Here is a 15,476-nt window from a genome sequence, read left to right as displayed (position 1 = left end):
TGCTTAAAGCTTCTGTCCTCAACAGCACTTTCCCTGTCACATCTTACCTTCGGTGGCACACAGGGGGTTGATAAGTATCTGCCACCAGGATTTTGTTCATCCCAATCCAGCTGTCCTTGATAGAAAAATTTTCATTTCCTTAGACAAACAGACTGTATTTGTTACTCAGATACTCTGTTTTGGCCCTTCGGTAAAAGTCTACCAACATGCATTTTGCAACTTGGGAACTGATCTGGGAATAGTCCACCAGAACAGCCAGCTTGTCAAAGAGGTGACTGAGTGTTAAACCTAGTCTGAAAATATTTAAAATAAAACTCTAGCAGTCCAGTAAATAAAAATAGAATTACCTGCTTTTTTTATCGTGTGATGCAGCAAAGACCCCAGTTCCTTGCCATGGCTCTGAAGGGAAATACAGAGACACATTTCTGTTCATTGTTCGAGGAAGTTATCAATAACTAGTTTTCACTGTACCCTGCAATCAGTAATCAGTTTCAGATTAAGGAAAAAAGAGGCAGTACTGATCTGTTTCCTAAAATAAGGTGGAGTGTACTAGGTTTTGTCCCTTGAGGTTTTATCCCCTTGACCCTACTTTTTTTTTTTTTTACTTTGTTGATTAATGTCAAGTTTCAGCAATACTGTCAAGATGACAAAGTTGAGGTATTTGAATTTGTTGGTGGTGACAGATGAAGCTACATCTGTTACTAGCATGGCTTGCAAATTAAAAATGTTAAGGTGATCATTCGCACCAAGATGCTGCCAAAATGTTGACTGAAAGCAACATGTAGAAATGTTCTGCTCATACTGTTCCCTTGTGCCCACATCTCTGTTCTATTTGGCACCATGGAGGAAGGCAGCTAAAGTTCTAGCATAAATTATTCTCCTCAGTCCCTGCCTTTCCAGCATATTTGAGGAGAATTACAGATGCTGCATCATTCTTGGGTTCACAGTAACTTAGAGGAACTCTAGTGCTGCTCCAAGGTAGCATTCCATGAGAATACACTGTACTCCTAACATGTCGTGGTTGTGACTGCAGCAGTGCTGTGAAAGCATGCAGAAGGTTCTTGTTTGATACCAGACTCCAAACCAGTCCAAGAGCTCAAGAAAGAGAGCGCTGTGCTGCTGGAGCACAGTTCAACAGCGTGTGACACCCCTCAAATGAGAGCTCAGCCTAACAGGCTCCGTGGCCATGGCTAACTGCAGGAGCTCTGCACTGCCCTCTGTGCATCAAATTCAGCCCCTGGAAAGTCACAGTTTATGTTACAGGAGGAAAACAGGGCAAGGAACAGATTTTCAGGTGAGATACTCAAAGTAGGAAGGCAACAAAAAATTACAATTATTTTTCTTCTAAAAGATTGGTTCACTGAATTTTACTTTATGATTTCAGGATCCCTGTATTTTTCTTAAATCAAAGGGATTTAATTATTATCTTTTAGATATATATATACACACATATATATTTTTAAACAGTCTTGTGTCCAAATTAAAAGAGGCGTTTTGGTCAATCACAATTAAATAACTTGTATGAATATTTGGCAAGAAGCTATTTTTTTTTAAATCATAAAAGATACATGTTTGCTTTGCACTGTCTTGGCTTAAGACCTTAATTTAACTTACATGTTGTGTTCTCAATGCAAAAGTGTTATCTTATTGCAAGAGTCCCATACCTTCTCGGTGATTTCTCATGGGCAGTTCTTCTCAACACTGCTCCTTCTTCTTTGAAGCCCAGACAGCAACTGACTCTAGGTCCCCGTTCTCCCTGTCTCATAGGACTGTTCTTCCTTATTGGTTACAGCTGTGAGTCAAGCCTGTTTCTGATCTTGGATAATTGGCCTGGCTGCAGCTCTTTGGGGGTAAATCTGCTTTTTACACATTTCTTATACTCTGTTCCCACCACACTTACATCTCCAATCTTCAGGTTTTTTAACAGAGTAACAAAAATCAGAAAACCCACCCTGCTAGTGGTAAGCCATCATCCATATTTAATTCTACAAATTTCTCACAGATACTTGAAAACGTCAGTCTGGTATGACCCCCTTGCTATTTCAGTGATACTCAATCAAAATCTAGTTTAAAAGCTTGTCTCTGGATTTTAGAGTAGGGGTTAAGCAAATGCCTGTCATATTATAAATTTTGAAGGTGTGAGAGTACCTGTATTTCAAGTACTCCAGCTGATGGTTATTGCTCATTATTCTGCTCAAATATATTCAGTGAACAAATAGCAGGACCATGTTCTGTGGTATCACAAGCATATGTACAAACTGTACATTTTCACTGAAGGAAATGCAATCCTAGCAAAACAGTCAGCTACTAATATGAGCCAAAGGAATAAACTTCTATTATCCACAGAATTCCCCAGACCCAACAATCATTACTGACAGATGAGAATCTACCTTCTTAAAATAAAAAATAAAAAAACCCCACTAAATTAAAATTGGTCCTGTCACCTGTGGAGGTTTAGGATGACATGTATTATAAAGTGTCTTGTATTTCCTTTTGCCACCAGCTGTCACATTAGACCAGATCCCTGACTACTAGGATGCCCAGTGTCACATCCTTCCTTGGACTTGAGACTGCAAAACTGTGTCATTGACAAAGGCCTCTTTCATTCACAGAACTGGTTTCCGAATCATTACTACAAAAACAAAAAGATCCAGTAAATGTGACTAAAATCATTCTAGTGCCCCTATGAAGGCAGCTTTTTGTTTTAAGCTGCAAGACATCTTTCTTGAAATACCTTCAACTCAAAAATCAATCTGGTATCACATGACCTAATCAGAATAACAAAATCTTAAAACATGCCTGCTGATACGAGAAGTCCAGAAGTTTTTTACCTGCCAGGAATTTCAGAAAGATGGTTGCAGCACTTTTTCTCCTGTGCACTTCTGAATGGCGTCCTTTTCCCATTCTTAGCATTGTTGCACGTTCTGCAAAGTGGTCTTTTATGCCTCTCAGGACCATTAGTTTGACTGGAATTCCCCAAGTATAACAAAGATATTTTACTCTTTGAATTACAATCCACAGACACTTAATTTTCAAAACCATTAATTATCAAATTTAAACTATAATGATTGTGTTTTTCCTCAACATCCCAGTTTTTTGCTTTTTTCTCTGCTCATTCTTCCAAGTTATTTTTTCATTCAAGTGCTTTTTTCAAGTTAATTATTTTTTTTGTAGGGAAACTTAATCCTGTAAACTTCTTTTAAAAAGCCTTTTAAAGACATAGTGTGGCTCGGACACTCCTGCCAAGCTACTCAGGCCCCCAGTGCTGCATTATCCTAGGAAGAAGAAAAGCTTTTGTGTGCTTAACAAGGGCAAATATTGCCCAGTGGTTTTTTCAAGATTTCAGTGAAGTTCTTCTATGGGAGACAGTAAAACTCGGGTTATCTCCCTGTTAGGCTGCCCCATGAGGAAAAGCGAACTGACTCACTGAACTCACTCACTGCGCACCCTTTTCAGCCCCAGGCCGACCGCAGCGCCTCAGGCCGGAGGGCGGCGGCTACTGCCGGCCCCGGGACGCCCCGGGCGGGCGGAGCGAGGAGAGCGCAGGGACGGCCCCGAATGCCCGCGGGCCCCGGCGAAAGGCTCCGTGCTCGGCCCGAGCAGGGGCTCCGGGGAAAGGCTCCGGCCCCGCCACAGCGGCCGAGGCCATTTTCTGCCCGCCCGAGACGGCGCAGCAGAGAACATGGCGGCCTGAGGGGGGCGGGCGGCACGCGACTCCGGACTGCGAATGGTAACGTCTCACCGTGCCGACGAGGCCGTCCGTGTCTCTGTACTGCCCGGGACCGGCTTAGCGGGCCTCTGGAATCGGGCTTAACATATCTACAAGTTTGGCACTGTTCAAGGATCATGCCCCATTATTTTCTTCCTGCCCACTGTTCTCCAGCTTAGACCAAGTCCAGGAAAACAGGCAGTATACAATTTTGAAGTTTGTTTGGAATTTTGTCCCAATAGGATCACCCTCCTTTCAATACACATTAGATTAAAAAAAAAAAAAGTATCTACATTTAATGTGCGTCCTCAAGAGAGCAAAATACTTGGTGCTGCTGCATTTCACACTTGCTATTTCACAGCCTTCTTTTTGTGGAGGAAAAAAAAATACCTGAAATTGTTTCCAGTTCAGTACAATTTTAAATTATTAATTACTTACAGTTCTTTTGCACTGTAGGAAATTTCCCAGTATGTCCTTCCTCCTGCATGGCAGCAGTGTCGGTCAAGTGTGCCATTGCACGCTTCTGTTTACTTGCTACTGCTGCTGGTTGTAAGGAAGAGACGAGCAGAGAGCTAAAAGCATAAAATCCTTTACCTGACTGAAGCATTATACTAAAACGTATTAAGCCTGGAACAAGGGCTGGGAGCTTAAAGCAACATTCCATGAAGTATATAGAAACTTTGTCCCCTCGAGCAGGTATTAATTAACTCTTATCATTACCTCAGTAATCTGTACCTGGCATACCCTTGCCTCTCTTGCAAATGAGTTCTCATTATATTAAGAAGATAAGTCTCAAAATGGAAAATAATGGTCTGAAGCTGACTGCAAGTCAGCTGGACCTTGAGCCTCCCTAGGATTACGAAGTGTATATACAAGAATGGGCTTTGCTAAGGGATGCTCACTGGGTGGTGACAGGACTGGGGGAAGAAGCCCAGAATGGCTCTTATTTGTTCAACACCATGTGACCACAGCCTTTTTGACAGTGCTCTTTGTTTTGTTTACCTCCTAGTCTTTGTGCAAAAAAATCATGAAAAACAAGCTACCGTAAATCCATGTTACCTACTTTCAGTCAACAGCTATGCAAGGACAGAAATACTTACTCTTTCATAGCAATAGTGTTGTGCCAGAAGCAGAAGAAATTACTCCCATCTATCTTTTGGGAAGACTAAAAACCTTATCATTCCAACACAGCAGCACAAGAGCAAATACTTCTCTAAATATGTTCTTTAATCTTCTGGGAGGGAAAGGTTTCATCTCTTTATGATACTGCTCTCACCTAGGGGAAAAAAAATGTGTATCTTACTTTACTCTTTTGAGAAAACTGAGTAAGGAAGATGACACTTTATGAGAAAGTTTCACAAAACTGGTAGCATGAAATTATAGCAAAGGACGTTGCTTTAACATAACATCACTCAGAGAGATAATGCAAAACCCAAAGATTAGGGAAAAAAAATTAAAGCTTTTTTATTTTACAAGTATAAAAAACAATGCTTAAAAATCAAAATGCTGGAAGATACTCTGGAAAACATGGCTTCTGAAGCAGAAGACTTCTCTGTGACAACTCCCAAACAATGTTAAAGCCCCTGAAAATTCTGCATTCAATAAGCAAAAATATGATCCAGCTGAAGTAACCCTTTCTGATGGCTCTTTAAACCCCATAATCTGGGAATTATCTGACCAGTCTCTGAAGAATGTGTTGTGGCATTCTCTGGCTACAGAGCAAAAGGGTTGGCATGAATTGTAATGTCTTTAATGCGAACATCATTAAGAGGCCGATAGGTTTTCTCATTCACGGGCAGCTTCTCCAGCTCATCCAGGGTCTCCAAGCCATCAATAACTCTGCAAGAAAAACAGAAGTGCTGGAAATTGCCTTCTAATAATGATTTAAATTTCACAGTTGAGGTATCTCAAAACACTTTACAGTCAAGGCAAGGACTTTGCAAGCAGATGATACAAAATAAGACAACAAAAACATTTTATGTGGGAAATAATGTATTTTGAAAGGAAATATTAAGCATCCACGACAGACTCTCAGAGGAAGTTCAAGCATTTACATGTGCCCTGAAATACTCAGGTCCCTCACATACTCTGACAGAGGCGTGCAGTTGAATCACTTACTTTCCAAACACTGTGTACTTCATGTCCAGGTGTGGTTGTTTGCCGTAAGTGATGAAGAACTGTGATCCATTGGTGTTGGGACCATTGTTTGCCATGGAAACTACCCCACGGACACTGTGCTGAACAAGGGGAAAAAACCTCAGCATGAATACATATCTGTGAAACCAGAACTAACCTGGGCAAAGTGCTCTACGACTTAGAGCTCTTCCTCAATACCATTATTAAGAACAAATCTTGGTTGCTAATATATTCTATCACAATCAGTAATTAGCTCCTCAAAATGGCTCTTACAGTGAAAAATTACTTCTTTGCCTTCAGTGCATGAAAAATGCTGTCAGAAACTCTTTTTACTTCTGTTTTCTGTGATGAAAACCCTCAAACCTTACTTGCCAAACACAGGAATGCCTGTTCCTATTTTAATAATAAGCTATTGATCTCCAACCAAGAGAAAATTCTTGTAGAAATGAAAACCTAAGTGCATATTGAGAGCACAGAAATACCTTTAGATATTCACTGAATTCATCTTCAAACTTCTTGCCCCAGATGCTGTTACCTCCTTTCCCAGTGCCTGACAAAGAAGCACCACAGTAGAAATTACTGGATTTTCAGGCTGAAGAATCCAGAAATTACGTTCTGTAACAGCATTTTACAACAAAGACCCTGGACAGCCTGCAATTAGTTTGAGGCAGGCTCTTAACACTGCACTAAGACATAACTCTATATAAGGAACGTATTAAGTAGCAGAACAAAACAGACATATCCTCAAATTAAATTCAGTACGAGTATGAAAAGACACAACTGAATCAGCTTTTCTCCCAAACAGCTGACACTGTCTGGGACAGGTTCCCCAAATGCTTTAGATGCAGCCTTTCATGCTGAGAGAAACCACACAAAGCTCAGTAGCACCTGCTTCTACTTTAGTCAACAGAACCATCATATTTAGTGGAAACAGCTGGTAAAAACTCAAGTCTGTAGAATACATGATTACTTAAAACTGGGGTAATGCCTGTACTTCTGTAAGCCCACCACAAAAAATAATCTCATCATAAAAACTCTTATCAACAATACAATAGCTCTTATATTTTTACTTTACTTACATTTTGGTTGTAATACCCATAATTCCTTTTTATTTCCTTAGATTTTATTTTTATGTACATTTTTTCCATAGAAAGATCCAGACAGAAGAATTTACCTAACGGATCCCCTGTCTGAACCATGAAGCCCTTTATGTTTCGGTGAAATACGCATCCATTGTAGTAGTTACTAGCACAAAGAGCCAGGAAATTCTACAAAAATCAAACAAACAATATTAACAAACAACTGAAAAAAGTATTATCTTACTAAAATGACAGCATTGGCAAGATCAATTCTTTTACCTCTGCTTGGCTTTGTGACCATGCGAATTCCAGAGTAGTGCCACAGAGCAGTCATAAACAAATCAGAGCTAATAAATTCCTTTGGTAGTGTCACACACAAAGAATAAAAAGCTTTCAGTGCAAGGCTGTCTGACTTGAGGAACAAACAAGAAGCCTAAGACATGCTCTCAAGTATCATTCCCATTCAACAATTTTATTTGGCACATGTAAATTTGTAAGCAATAACTTAATGCCTCAGCTTTTTCATTAAAATAAATTAAATTTATTTCAATTTCATTTTATGCAAAAATTCAAAACTGGGGTCCCTGACGAACTGTGAGTGAGTCTCACTCTTTCAAACTAAAATCAAGTCTGTGAGGGTATGAGTAAACCCATGGAAATTTCAGAATCCCACACTAGGTGGTCTATTTCCCCTTAAAGGCAAAGGACACTTTGGGAGATGCTGGAACTTCAAAAGAAGCACCCCTTAACTAAACCTTATCAAGTGAGAAACAGGCACGAAACTCCAGGCAGTATGACAGAGTGCACAAGTTCCATGAGTGGAACAGACACTGCACCACCTTAAAGTGTTGGTATTGCATTACATGAAAAGGTGAAATTGCAAAAGCCACTTCACCTCCTCCACAGTCTTCACCTACTTCTACTGCTTTGTTTCATCACTAGGCAATCCTATTCCTGATACGTGACTTACTTCACAAGTCTTTGGAGTACGCTCACAGAATAGTTCAATTTTAATATCCCCCACATCAGTATGCAGAGTGACAGCCTGAGCAAAAGGCAGAAACAATAATTAAATCAGCAATAAAATACTAACAGACACTGTTTTATTTCCCAGCCCCTAAAGAACATAAGCAAGTTTGCACTGCGTATAACCACTGTGTCCTATTTGGCCATAAGCAAGGCTACTGTCACAAACAATCCGCATTTCCAGTAAAATCACCAGAAACCATTTGGTTTCATTTAGTTTCAGGACAAATCAAGTTTGCCATGGTAATGCAGTAGCTGTTGCATGTTGTTACACTGCAGAAATACATTATTCATTTGCAAACAGGACCTACTCAGTCACTTGAAAGTAAAGGTGAAGAATCAAGGTTATATCTATTTTGGATGGTGCACACACCTCACTGCTTTACAACTAGAGGAGCAACTGATGCCAGCAGCCTTTTGATTGATCAGGCTAGTTCTGAATGGCAGCATATATAATGTGCCTTCACAGACAAGTAAATCTACAAATTAACTTACTTTTCTTAACAATTTATAAGTTACCTTCATAAAATTTAAAATCAGTTACCCAATGACCTAAGCAAATTTATCTCTACAGGCCATATATATCACAGTGCTTCTATGGAAAGTGCTAAACTATGCAAAAAACAATTACTGTGGGGATAACCCTATAGCAAAACTAATAAAAATCAACATCACGCTGATACTGGCATACTGCTCCAAAAGTATACAAGTAAAGGAGACAGCTGTCCACAATGTCCAATGAAGATGCTATAGAAGGCGTATGATCAGTTTTAGACATATATAGTCTTATCTCTAGTTCTTGAATTGCTAAACATTTAAAAGCCTGTGTGTATAGAGGCTTACATATGCTGAAGCAGAGGTATGTTCTTGCAACTAGATTAATGCTTCTATGGCAAAAGAAACCAAACTAGATTATCAAATACATGCCAAAGTGGCATTAAAATCTGGGATCTCTAAAGTAAAAGCATAATTAGGTTTTAGACGGACGTAAATTAGCCTGTTTTCCTTTTCACAGTATCTTTTTATAAGTTTGAAATGAAAACCCTGGACTTTCCATGAAAAGTTCTTCACAGCATCAGAATAAAACATGCAATCCTTTGCGATGGAGAGCAGCTATTTGCTTTCCAAGAGACGACCATTTCAGAAAACATATAAAACGTGCTTTTATTCTTACCATGCCTGCTCATCAAAATCTAAGGTAACCTTCTATACAGCGATTTCCTATAAACATAACATAAGAAATTTGTTGGGTTTTTTCCTGCCAACCCCCATTTGGTTTTGATTCTAAAATATTTGTTGGTTAGATGCTTTTACACCACTCAGTTCTACGGTGCCATTCCAGTGACTCTGTGGCTAAATTTTTGCATTAAGCAACTACACAGCATATAAAGAATGAAAAATTACTAGAAAATGACCACTTAGAGAACGGGAAAGAGGGCAAAAAACATTCTTTCCTAGGATGAAAATTTATACTAAGCAATCAGTTTTTGCAAATATTATGGCAGCTGGCAGAATAGTAGATGGCAGAAATTCACAAGTAGAAGCCACATGCCAGTACTTAACAGAAGTGTGATTTGGGGCCAACTCGTGACAGCTGTGAGTGCCTGCAACAGACAGGTACCTGCACCCAAGCAGACTTTTATAATCTTTGTTATACTTTCAAATAAAGTGTTTAGAATGCCGGCAATAAAACCGCGGCTGCGTAGAAGCCGACAGATTTACGCGGTAATAGCTCCTCTGTACACCCGCCCTCGCCGCTGAAACCCCGGGCCCGTGTCCCCTACCTGCTCCCGGCTCCCCATCACCCACGGCAGCCGGAGCTACCGCTCCCTCCCTGCCCGAGGTACCGCCACCGAATGCCGCGCACAGAACAGGTGAGCTCCGCCCGCCCGCCCCGCTCCGAGAATGCTTTAACCTGCCGGGGCTGCTGCAGACCCAGCCTCCGCCGGGGAGAAGCAGCTGCTTTCCCGCGGGCCTCAGCTCACGCCCGGCCCTACGGAGGGGCCGCCCCAGCCCCGCTGAGCGCGGCGGAAGCGGCGGGGCCGAGCGCAGGTCCCGCCCCGCAGCGCCGGCCCGGCTCCGGGGGAGGTGAGCGCGGGAGCCCCGGGGCTGGGAGGGCGCCCGGCACCGGGTGGTACTGGGCGGTGCCGGGGGTGGGCGAGCGCACTGACCGGCAGCGGGGCGGCGTCCGCAGCCCGAGCGGCCGTGGCTGCTGTTTGGGTGGTGGGGTTCCCGAGGCTCACGGCGGCCTGTGTTTGCCCCGCACAGGTCCCCGCATGCCGCTGCTCCGTCCGCCTCTCCACCGCGTCCGTGCCTTGGGCCGCCCGCCTGTACGCGCCCTCATGAACCTCCGGGAGCTCGTGTCTGCCCTGAATGACTTCGCATCCCCCGCTCTGGCTGAAAGCTGGGACAATGTGGGATTGCTGGTGGAACCAAGTCCTCCCCACACTGTGAATACCCTTTTCCTCACTAACGACCTCACTGAGGAGGTGATGGAAGAGGCAGTGCAGAAGAAAGCAGACCTCGTTCTTTCTTACCACCCTCCTATATTCGCACCACTCAAGCGAGTAACGTGGAAAACCTGGAAGGAACGGCTGGTGGTCCGAGCCTTGGAGAACAGAATCGGGATTTATTCTCCACATACGGCATACGATGCCATACCTCACGGAGTTAATAACTGGCTAACAAAGGGACTCGGTGAGATTCTGTTAAGAACAAAGTTAAAATTATTAAAGATGTATGCTATTTTAGGTGGGATCTTTCATCATTTGCCTTCCAGCTTTTACAGGTGTGATTTGAGGACTGTTCTTATTTTTCCTAATATTTTTATAGTACTGTAACGTTAAATACATTTTAGGACATTTATCTTGGGAGTATATACCAGAAAAAAAACCCAAGAGGATATTTTCAGATGCATGACTCTACGATTGGATGTATCTGGAACTGGTGGAGCATATTTATTGTCCACTGTGATTGCAATGATATCACTGACTTTAAATCACCACCTTTAATTTATGAAGTATGAGATCTCAATGTTTGCAAAGTATTTAATGTGAAATTATGTTAGATTTTTATCCTGTATTGTGGCTTACAGATTACAGTAGCTGTGTCTTTTCCAGTCTGTCATACAAACTAGGAACTCTTTCGGTTTTGTACAATCCTTAGGATAAAACTGATGGCATTAAGAATGGCAAATAATACATATCCATCAGTTTCTTTGGACTTAAAATAGACTGTGCCTAATGGAGACAGGAAAAAAAAGCCCTCAGTTCTGGTCAGGAAAAAAGGATTTGAGTGCAAAATTTGCATCTTTGTGCCACATCTCTTTCATATATGTGCTAAATTAGTGTCAGGATACTTACCCTGCTTTATAAACCAGCAATCTTGTACTGTTTTCTCAGGCACCTGTACTTCTGTCCCACTGCATCCATCAACTGCGCCAAGCTGTCCAGCTGAGGGCACTCACCGGGTAGAATTCTGTGCAGATGCTGAGCATCTGGATGCAGTGCTGTCCAAAATCAAAGACATCCCAGCGATCTCTTGTCTCACTACTCTCCCAGTCAGGTATCTGCTCCACACTCTAATGTTGTATTCTTCCTGTTGTTTGAAACAATAAGTTGCTGTATTTTACTGTTCTGATAATTTTGTTCCTCTGTGCATTGCTGCTGTATTTTTCAGCGACAGAACAACAAACTTAAGGAATAATTGTCCCTTTCTGGTCAATCTGTGTCATGCTAAATGGTAATAGCAACTCAAGTCTAGCATCACATAGATATTAGGGGTGTTAAAAAGAGTATTTACAGGAAATTTGGTGAGGACAGTTGAGTTAAATTCCCATATTTGTTTCTTCCAAGACAAGTCTAGGCTTGAAATTACAATGCTGCCTTTTTTTCCTTTCTCTGTGGTAGAACAGCCACTGGGATAAAAGAATAATAATTATAATGCCAAAATTAATAATTATAATGCTGTAATGTAGTAATTACAATGCCAAAATTTTATCTAGCTTCTTAACAAGCACCAGGCATGTCTTTCCTCAGGGTTGAAGGTGAGGAGCAAACACGAGTCAGTCTGAACTGCTCTCAGAAAGCACTGCTGGAGGTGGTGGCATTATTGTCCCAGAACAGCTTTCTTTATCACAAGACTGAGATTCTCTTACTACAGAAGGTAACAAAATCACAAAATTACTTCCTGTGAATGTATTACTTGTGTGAGCGGAGTACCTTAAACACTGAAATGCAGTAGTCAGTGGCATCACAGCTTTTCAGTGCTACCCCAGCGCTCTGAAATACTGGCATACGGGAATTTGAAGACACACTTGAAAACTGAAGCCATTTTCCAAAGCGATGAAACTATCTTTGTGGTCTGTACTCTGATTCTTAAATCAGTTCCAATAGCTGGTATAGTTCATATGTTACATTTGAGAACATCACATACATACTTCTTTCTAAAGTTCAGTGTTGTTCCTGCAAGCCCCATATACTCCTCCTGTTACAGCGTGGACAGCAATGCAAGCATCTGGAGTCAGCTTTCTGACAGTCATTTTAAATTTTTTTCAGCCTCTTCTTCCCCATACTGGAATGGGACGCCTGTGCACCCTGAGTGAGCCAGTCTCCTTGTCAGACATAGTGGAGCGCATCAAAGGGCACCTGCAGCTGCCCCACGTCCGCGTGGCCGTGGCAGCGGGCAGGACACTCGGTAAATGAGCCTGCGAGCCAGACTGCCTGCTAGGACTGGCACTGCAGGAACACAGCGAGCATGAGTGTGCGCATGACAGTGGGAAACACTGCTGTCTTCAGCAGGTTTGCTTCCAAGAACTAGGAAGCACTGTTAAGAAACAGCATCTTAGAATTTACAGTCATGTGAAAAGAATTTCATCTGTATTTTAATGGGATGCTGGTTGATGTGGTGAAGAAGGACAGTACAAGTTGAATGAAAGATGATTTTTTTAATTTATATAATGACTAAATTTTTTTTCCTACCCAGGATAACAGGCACAATGGTGTACCGTTTGATTGTATGTTCCCTTTTGTGACTGAATGTTAAAATTCAGAGCACTTTAAGAGTAAGACACTTTATGGTATCATTATGAACACAGAACCATGTTTTGATGAAAGATAACATAAAGAAGGTGAACTAGTTTAAACAGTGGGGTCATTAGGAAGATGTGGAGTAAACATCCTCTTATCCCAGCTACCTATCCTAAAGTCCAAGGAGCACAGCTGGTAGAATTTGTGAGAGTAAATTTGTTGAGAGCTCTTTGTAATTTAGGAGGCAGAAATCTTACTAGGCTGACAATTGCACTAAAAAATCCCCAGACTACTTCAAAGCCTCTTTTTATGGTGTGGTGTGACTCCACTTAAATCAACAGTAATTGCAAGGCAACATACTGTAAAACCTTAACAGATTTTGAAAACTCCCTCTGTTGTGTGTCCCCTCTCCTTAGTGAATGTAATACATATGAAGAATTAAAATTCATGTCACTGTCATATGTGTAATAACTTGGAATTAGCAATCACAGCAAATGGACAAGTTTTTTTTGGCATGGAGCAGCTTTCAGCTTGCATTAAGACTGGCCTTCTGAGAGCTGAAAGTTATGAACCAGTGTATCTCAGAGGCAAAGTGCTGCCTTAGTGGCATCATAAGTTGGGAAACTAATGGTGGTGGAACACAAGAGTCCTGCAAAGAGTAGTGGCCTATTAAAGACTTCAGAAACCTAACTAACACCTCACTAGGAGAAAGGTCATCAGCAGCCAGCTTCTGTGCTGGAGTTTTCTGTGAAGTTTCCTGCCCCTTGGAAAAAATCTACCTATCACAGAGGATTTTGCTGTATTGGCAGAGGTGTTATAGGCCCATGACTCTTTCAAAGTGACAGATGTGTCTCTTCCTCCAACAAATTTACAATGACTCTAAAATCAAGGTAGTAGTTAACTGAAACAATTACTAGCAATACATACATGAGGGCTCAACAAAGGGGAAGGAGTTTAACTGTGGCACATTGTATCCTGCAGAATCACCAGTGAAGAAAGTTGCTCTGTGTGCTGGTTCTGGGAGCAGTGTCCTGAAGGGAACAGAAGCTGATCTCTATCTCACAGGTAACAGACTGCTGTTTCATTACTTTTATAAAAATAGTCATTAGAGAAAAAAACCCCAGCAAAAAATAAGAAGGTTGAAAGATTTGACCACAAAGAACTACCTTATAATTGAGAAATAATTAGTGTAGTTACTGGAATGACAAACTAACATTAAAGTAGAAATAACATGGATCAATTGGCAGTGTGGCACAGTGAAAGGTACTTGAATTAAAACATTGCTTTACAGTATTTATTTCAACAAAAAAACAGTGCTGATGGCAGTGAGTTGCAACTTTCAGCATGTTTCTCCTTTGCCAACATATATTTATTCTATTCCCTACACAATTCCCTAATGCAAAACAGAATATAATGTAGTCTACAGAACCTTCCAAAGAAACTCCACAGTGTGTCTAGCCAAAGGGACACTTATTCTCTCTTCCCAGCAGTGGGACAGCTATTCCCTGTAACACAGCAATGAGAAGGCTGCCTTGCATTCTGTAGGAATTGCTGCCCCTTCTCCCCCTTATGTGCAGCCCTGCAGAGCTGACCCAGAACTGCTTTCCTCCATCCTCTTCCAGACCACTCTGAGCATGTTTTATTTTCTGCTCAAATTGGCAGAATTTACAACTACTCAAAGATGGCAAGGAATTTCTGTGGTTTGACTCGGCTGCCTACAGGGCTATCAGCTGAGTCTTTCAAAGGACCCTGGAACAGGAGTGTTCCACGTTCCTGCTGAGCAGGTGGTGTTGCATTTCTGCTTATGGCCTCTATTCCATTACATCACCACAGCTTTTAGCTGAGATGCTCCATACATTGCAAAGGCCTGGTTACCTGAACTGTACCATTTGCGATCTCCATGACATTTCTTTCTCAAAATGGCAGGAGAGATGTCCCACCATGATGTGCTGGATGCAGTTGCCAATGGGATAAGTGTTATTCTGTGTGAGCACAGTAACACTGAGCGAGGCTTCCTGTCAGAGCTGCGTGATGCACTCGCCATCCACCTACAGAACAAAATCAACATCGTTGTGTCTGAGAAAGACAGAGATCCTCTCCAGGTGGCATAGGGGGAAAAAATTGGAGAGATAAAATTCAGTCAATAGTGTTACCTTGCACAGACCTATCGAATTGCAGAGCTTCATGAAGGTGCTTTCAATTGGTCCAGTACAGAATGCTTGTACTATATGGTCCCTCAAAGTCTGGGGTATATTTTGTCATGTCAGAAAAATAAATGTTTGTTTTGGAATACCAAAGGTTCATTTATTTGATTACTGGACTGTACTTGAATAAATTTACTGTTACTGCTTAATGTTATTAGATACAGTTTATAACCATGATACTCAAGGATTAGTTTGGGTAAAATATATAAAACCTGACTTACCTCCAGATTTAAGCTTATGCAGCAATTCTACACTACTACAGTTATATCAAATCAAGTCAGTGCAAGCTACTGAT

The 15,476-nt window shown here is 41.5% G+C and overlaps 2 protein-coding genes across 5 annotated transcripts; one reads left to right on the top strand and one right to left on the bottom strand.

The window, feature by feature from the left end:
- Positions 1–5,148: 5,148 nt before the first annotated feature.
- PPIL3 (peptidylprolyl isomerase like 3) lies at positions 5,149–9,997 on the bottom strand. Of its 4 annotated transcripts, none has more exons than XM_038142377.1 (7): positions 9,866–9,997; positions 9,125–9,171; positions 7,895–7,969; positions 7,020–7,113; positions 6,328–6,395; positions 5,828–5,946; positions 5,149–5,548 (listed from the first exon to the last, which is right to left on the bottom strand). In XM_038142377.1, the coding sequence occupies exons 2-7, from the start codon at positions 9,125–9,127 to the stop codon at positions 5,422–5,424; spliced, it is 486 nt and encodes a 161-aa protein (XP_037998305.1). In that variant the 5' UTR covers positions 9,128–9,171; positions 9,866–9,997; the 3' UTR covers positions 5,149–5,421. The 4 variants fall into 4 exon arrangements, with proteins under 4 accessions (XP_037998305.1, XP_037998306.1, XP_037998308.1 ...); XM_038142378.1 differs by having other exon boundaries at positions 9,818–9,954; XM_038142380.1 differs by lacking the exon at positions 9,866–9,997 and adding an exon at positions 9,735–9,846.
- Positions 9,956–15,274, top strand: NIF3L1 (NGG1 interacting factor 3 like 1). The gene is made up of 7 exons (XM_038142375.1): positions 9,956–10,038; positions 10,219–10,647; positions 11,352–11,514; positions 11,988–12,114; positions 12,507–12,645; positions 13,959–14,042; positions 14,904–15,274. The coding sequence occupies exons 2-7, from the start codon at positions 10,227–10,229 to the stop codon at positions 15,086–15,088; spliced, it is 1,119 nt and encodes a 372-aa protein (XP_037998303.1). The 5' UTR covers positions 9,956–10,038; positions 10,219–10,226; the 3' UTR covers positions 15,089–15,274.
- The last annotated feature ends 202 nt before the right edge of the window (positions 15,275–15,476 follow it).

Source organism: Motacilla alba, chromosome 7, assembly GCF_015832195.1.
Source record: "Motacilla alba alba isolate MOTALB_02 chromosome 7, Motacilla_alba_V1.0_pri, whole genome shotgun sequence".
NCBI lineage: Eukaryota > Metazoa > Chordata > Aves > Passeriformes > Motacillidae > Motacilla > Motacilla alba.
The sequence above is the reverse complement of the archived record's forward strand: the minus strand, read 5'-3'. Positions and strand labels throughout refer to the sequence as shown.

Excerpts from the sequence above, each read along its gene's own strand:
- PPIL3 (XM_038142376.1), bottom strand. Across the intron at positions 7,114-7,894 it reads GTACTCCAAAGACTTGTGAA|AATTTCCTGGCTCTTTGTGC; the intron begins GTAAGTCACGTA and ends TGATTTTTGTAG. Across the intron at positions 6,396-7,019 it reads TCAGACAGGGGATCCGTTAG|GCACTGGGAAAGGAGGTAAC; the intron begins GTAAATTCTTCT and ends CTTCTTTGTCAG.
- NIF3L1 (XM_038142375.1), top strand. The coding sequence starts at position 10,227 with ATGCCGCTGCTCCGTCCGCCTCTCCACCGCGTCCGTGCCTTGGGCCGC. Across the intron at positions 12,646-13,958 it reads GGCAGCGGGCAGGACACTCG|AATCACCAGTGAAGAAAGTT; the intron begins GTAAATGAGCCT and ends TGTATCCTGCAG. Across the intron at positions 14,043-14,903 it reads AGCTGATCTCTATCTCACAG|GAGAGATGTCCCACCATGAT; the intron begins GTAACAGACTGC and ends TCAAAATGGCAG.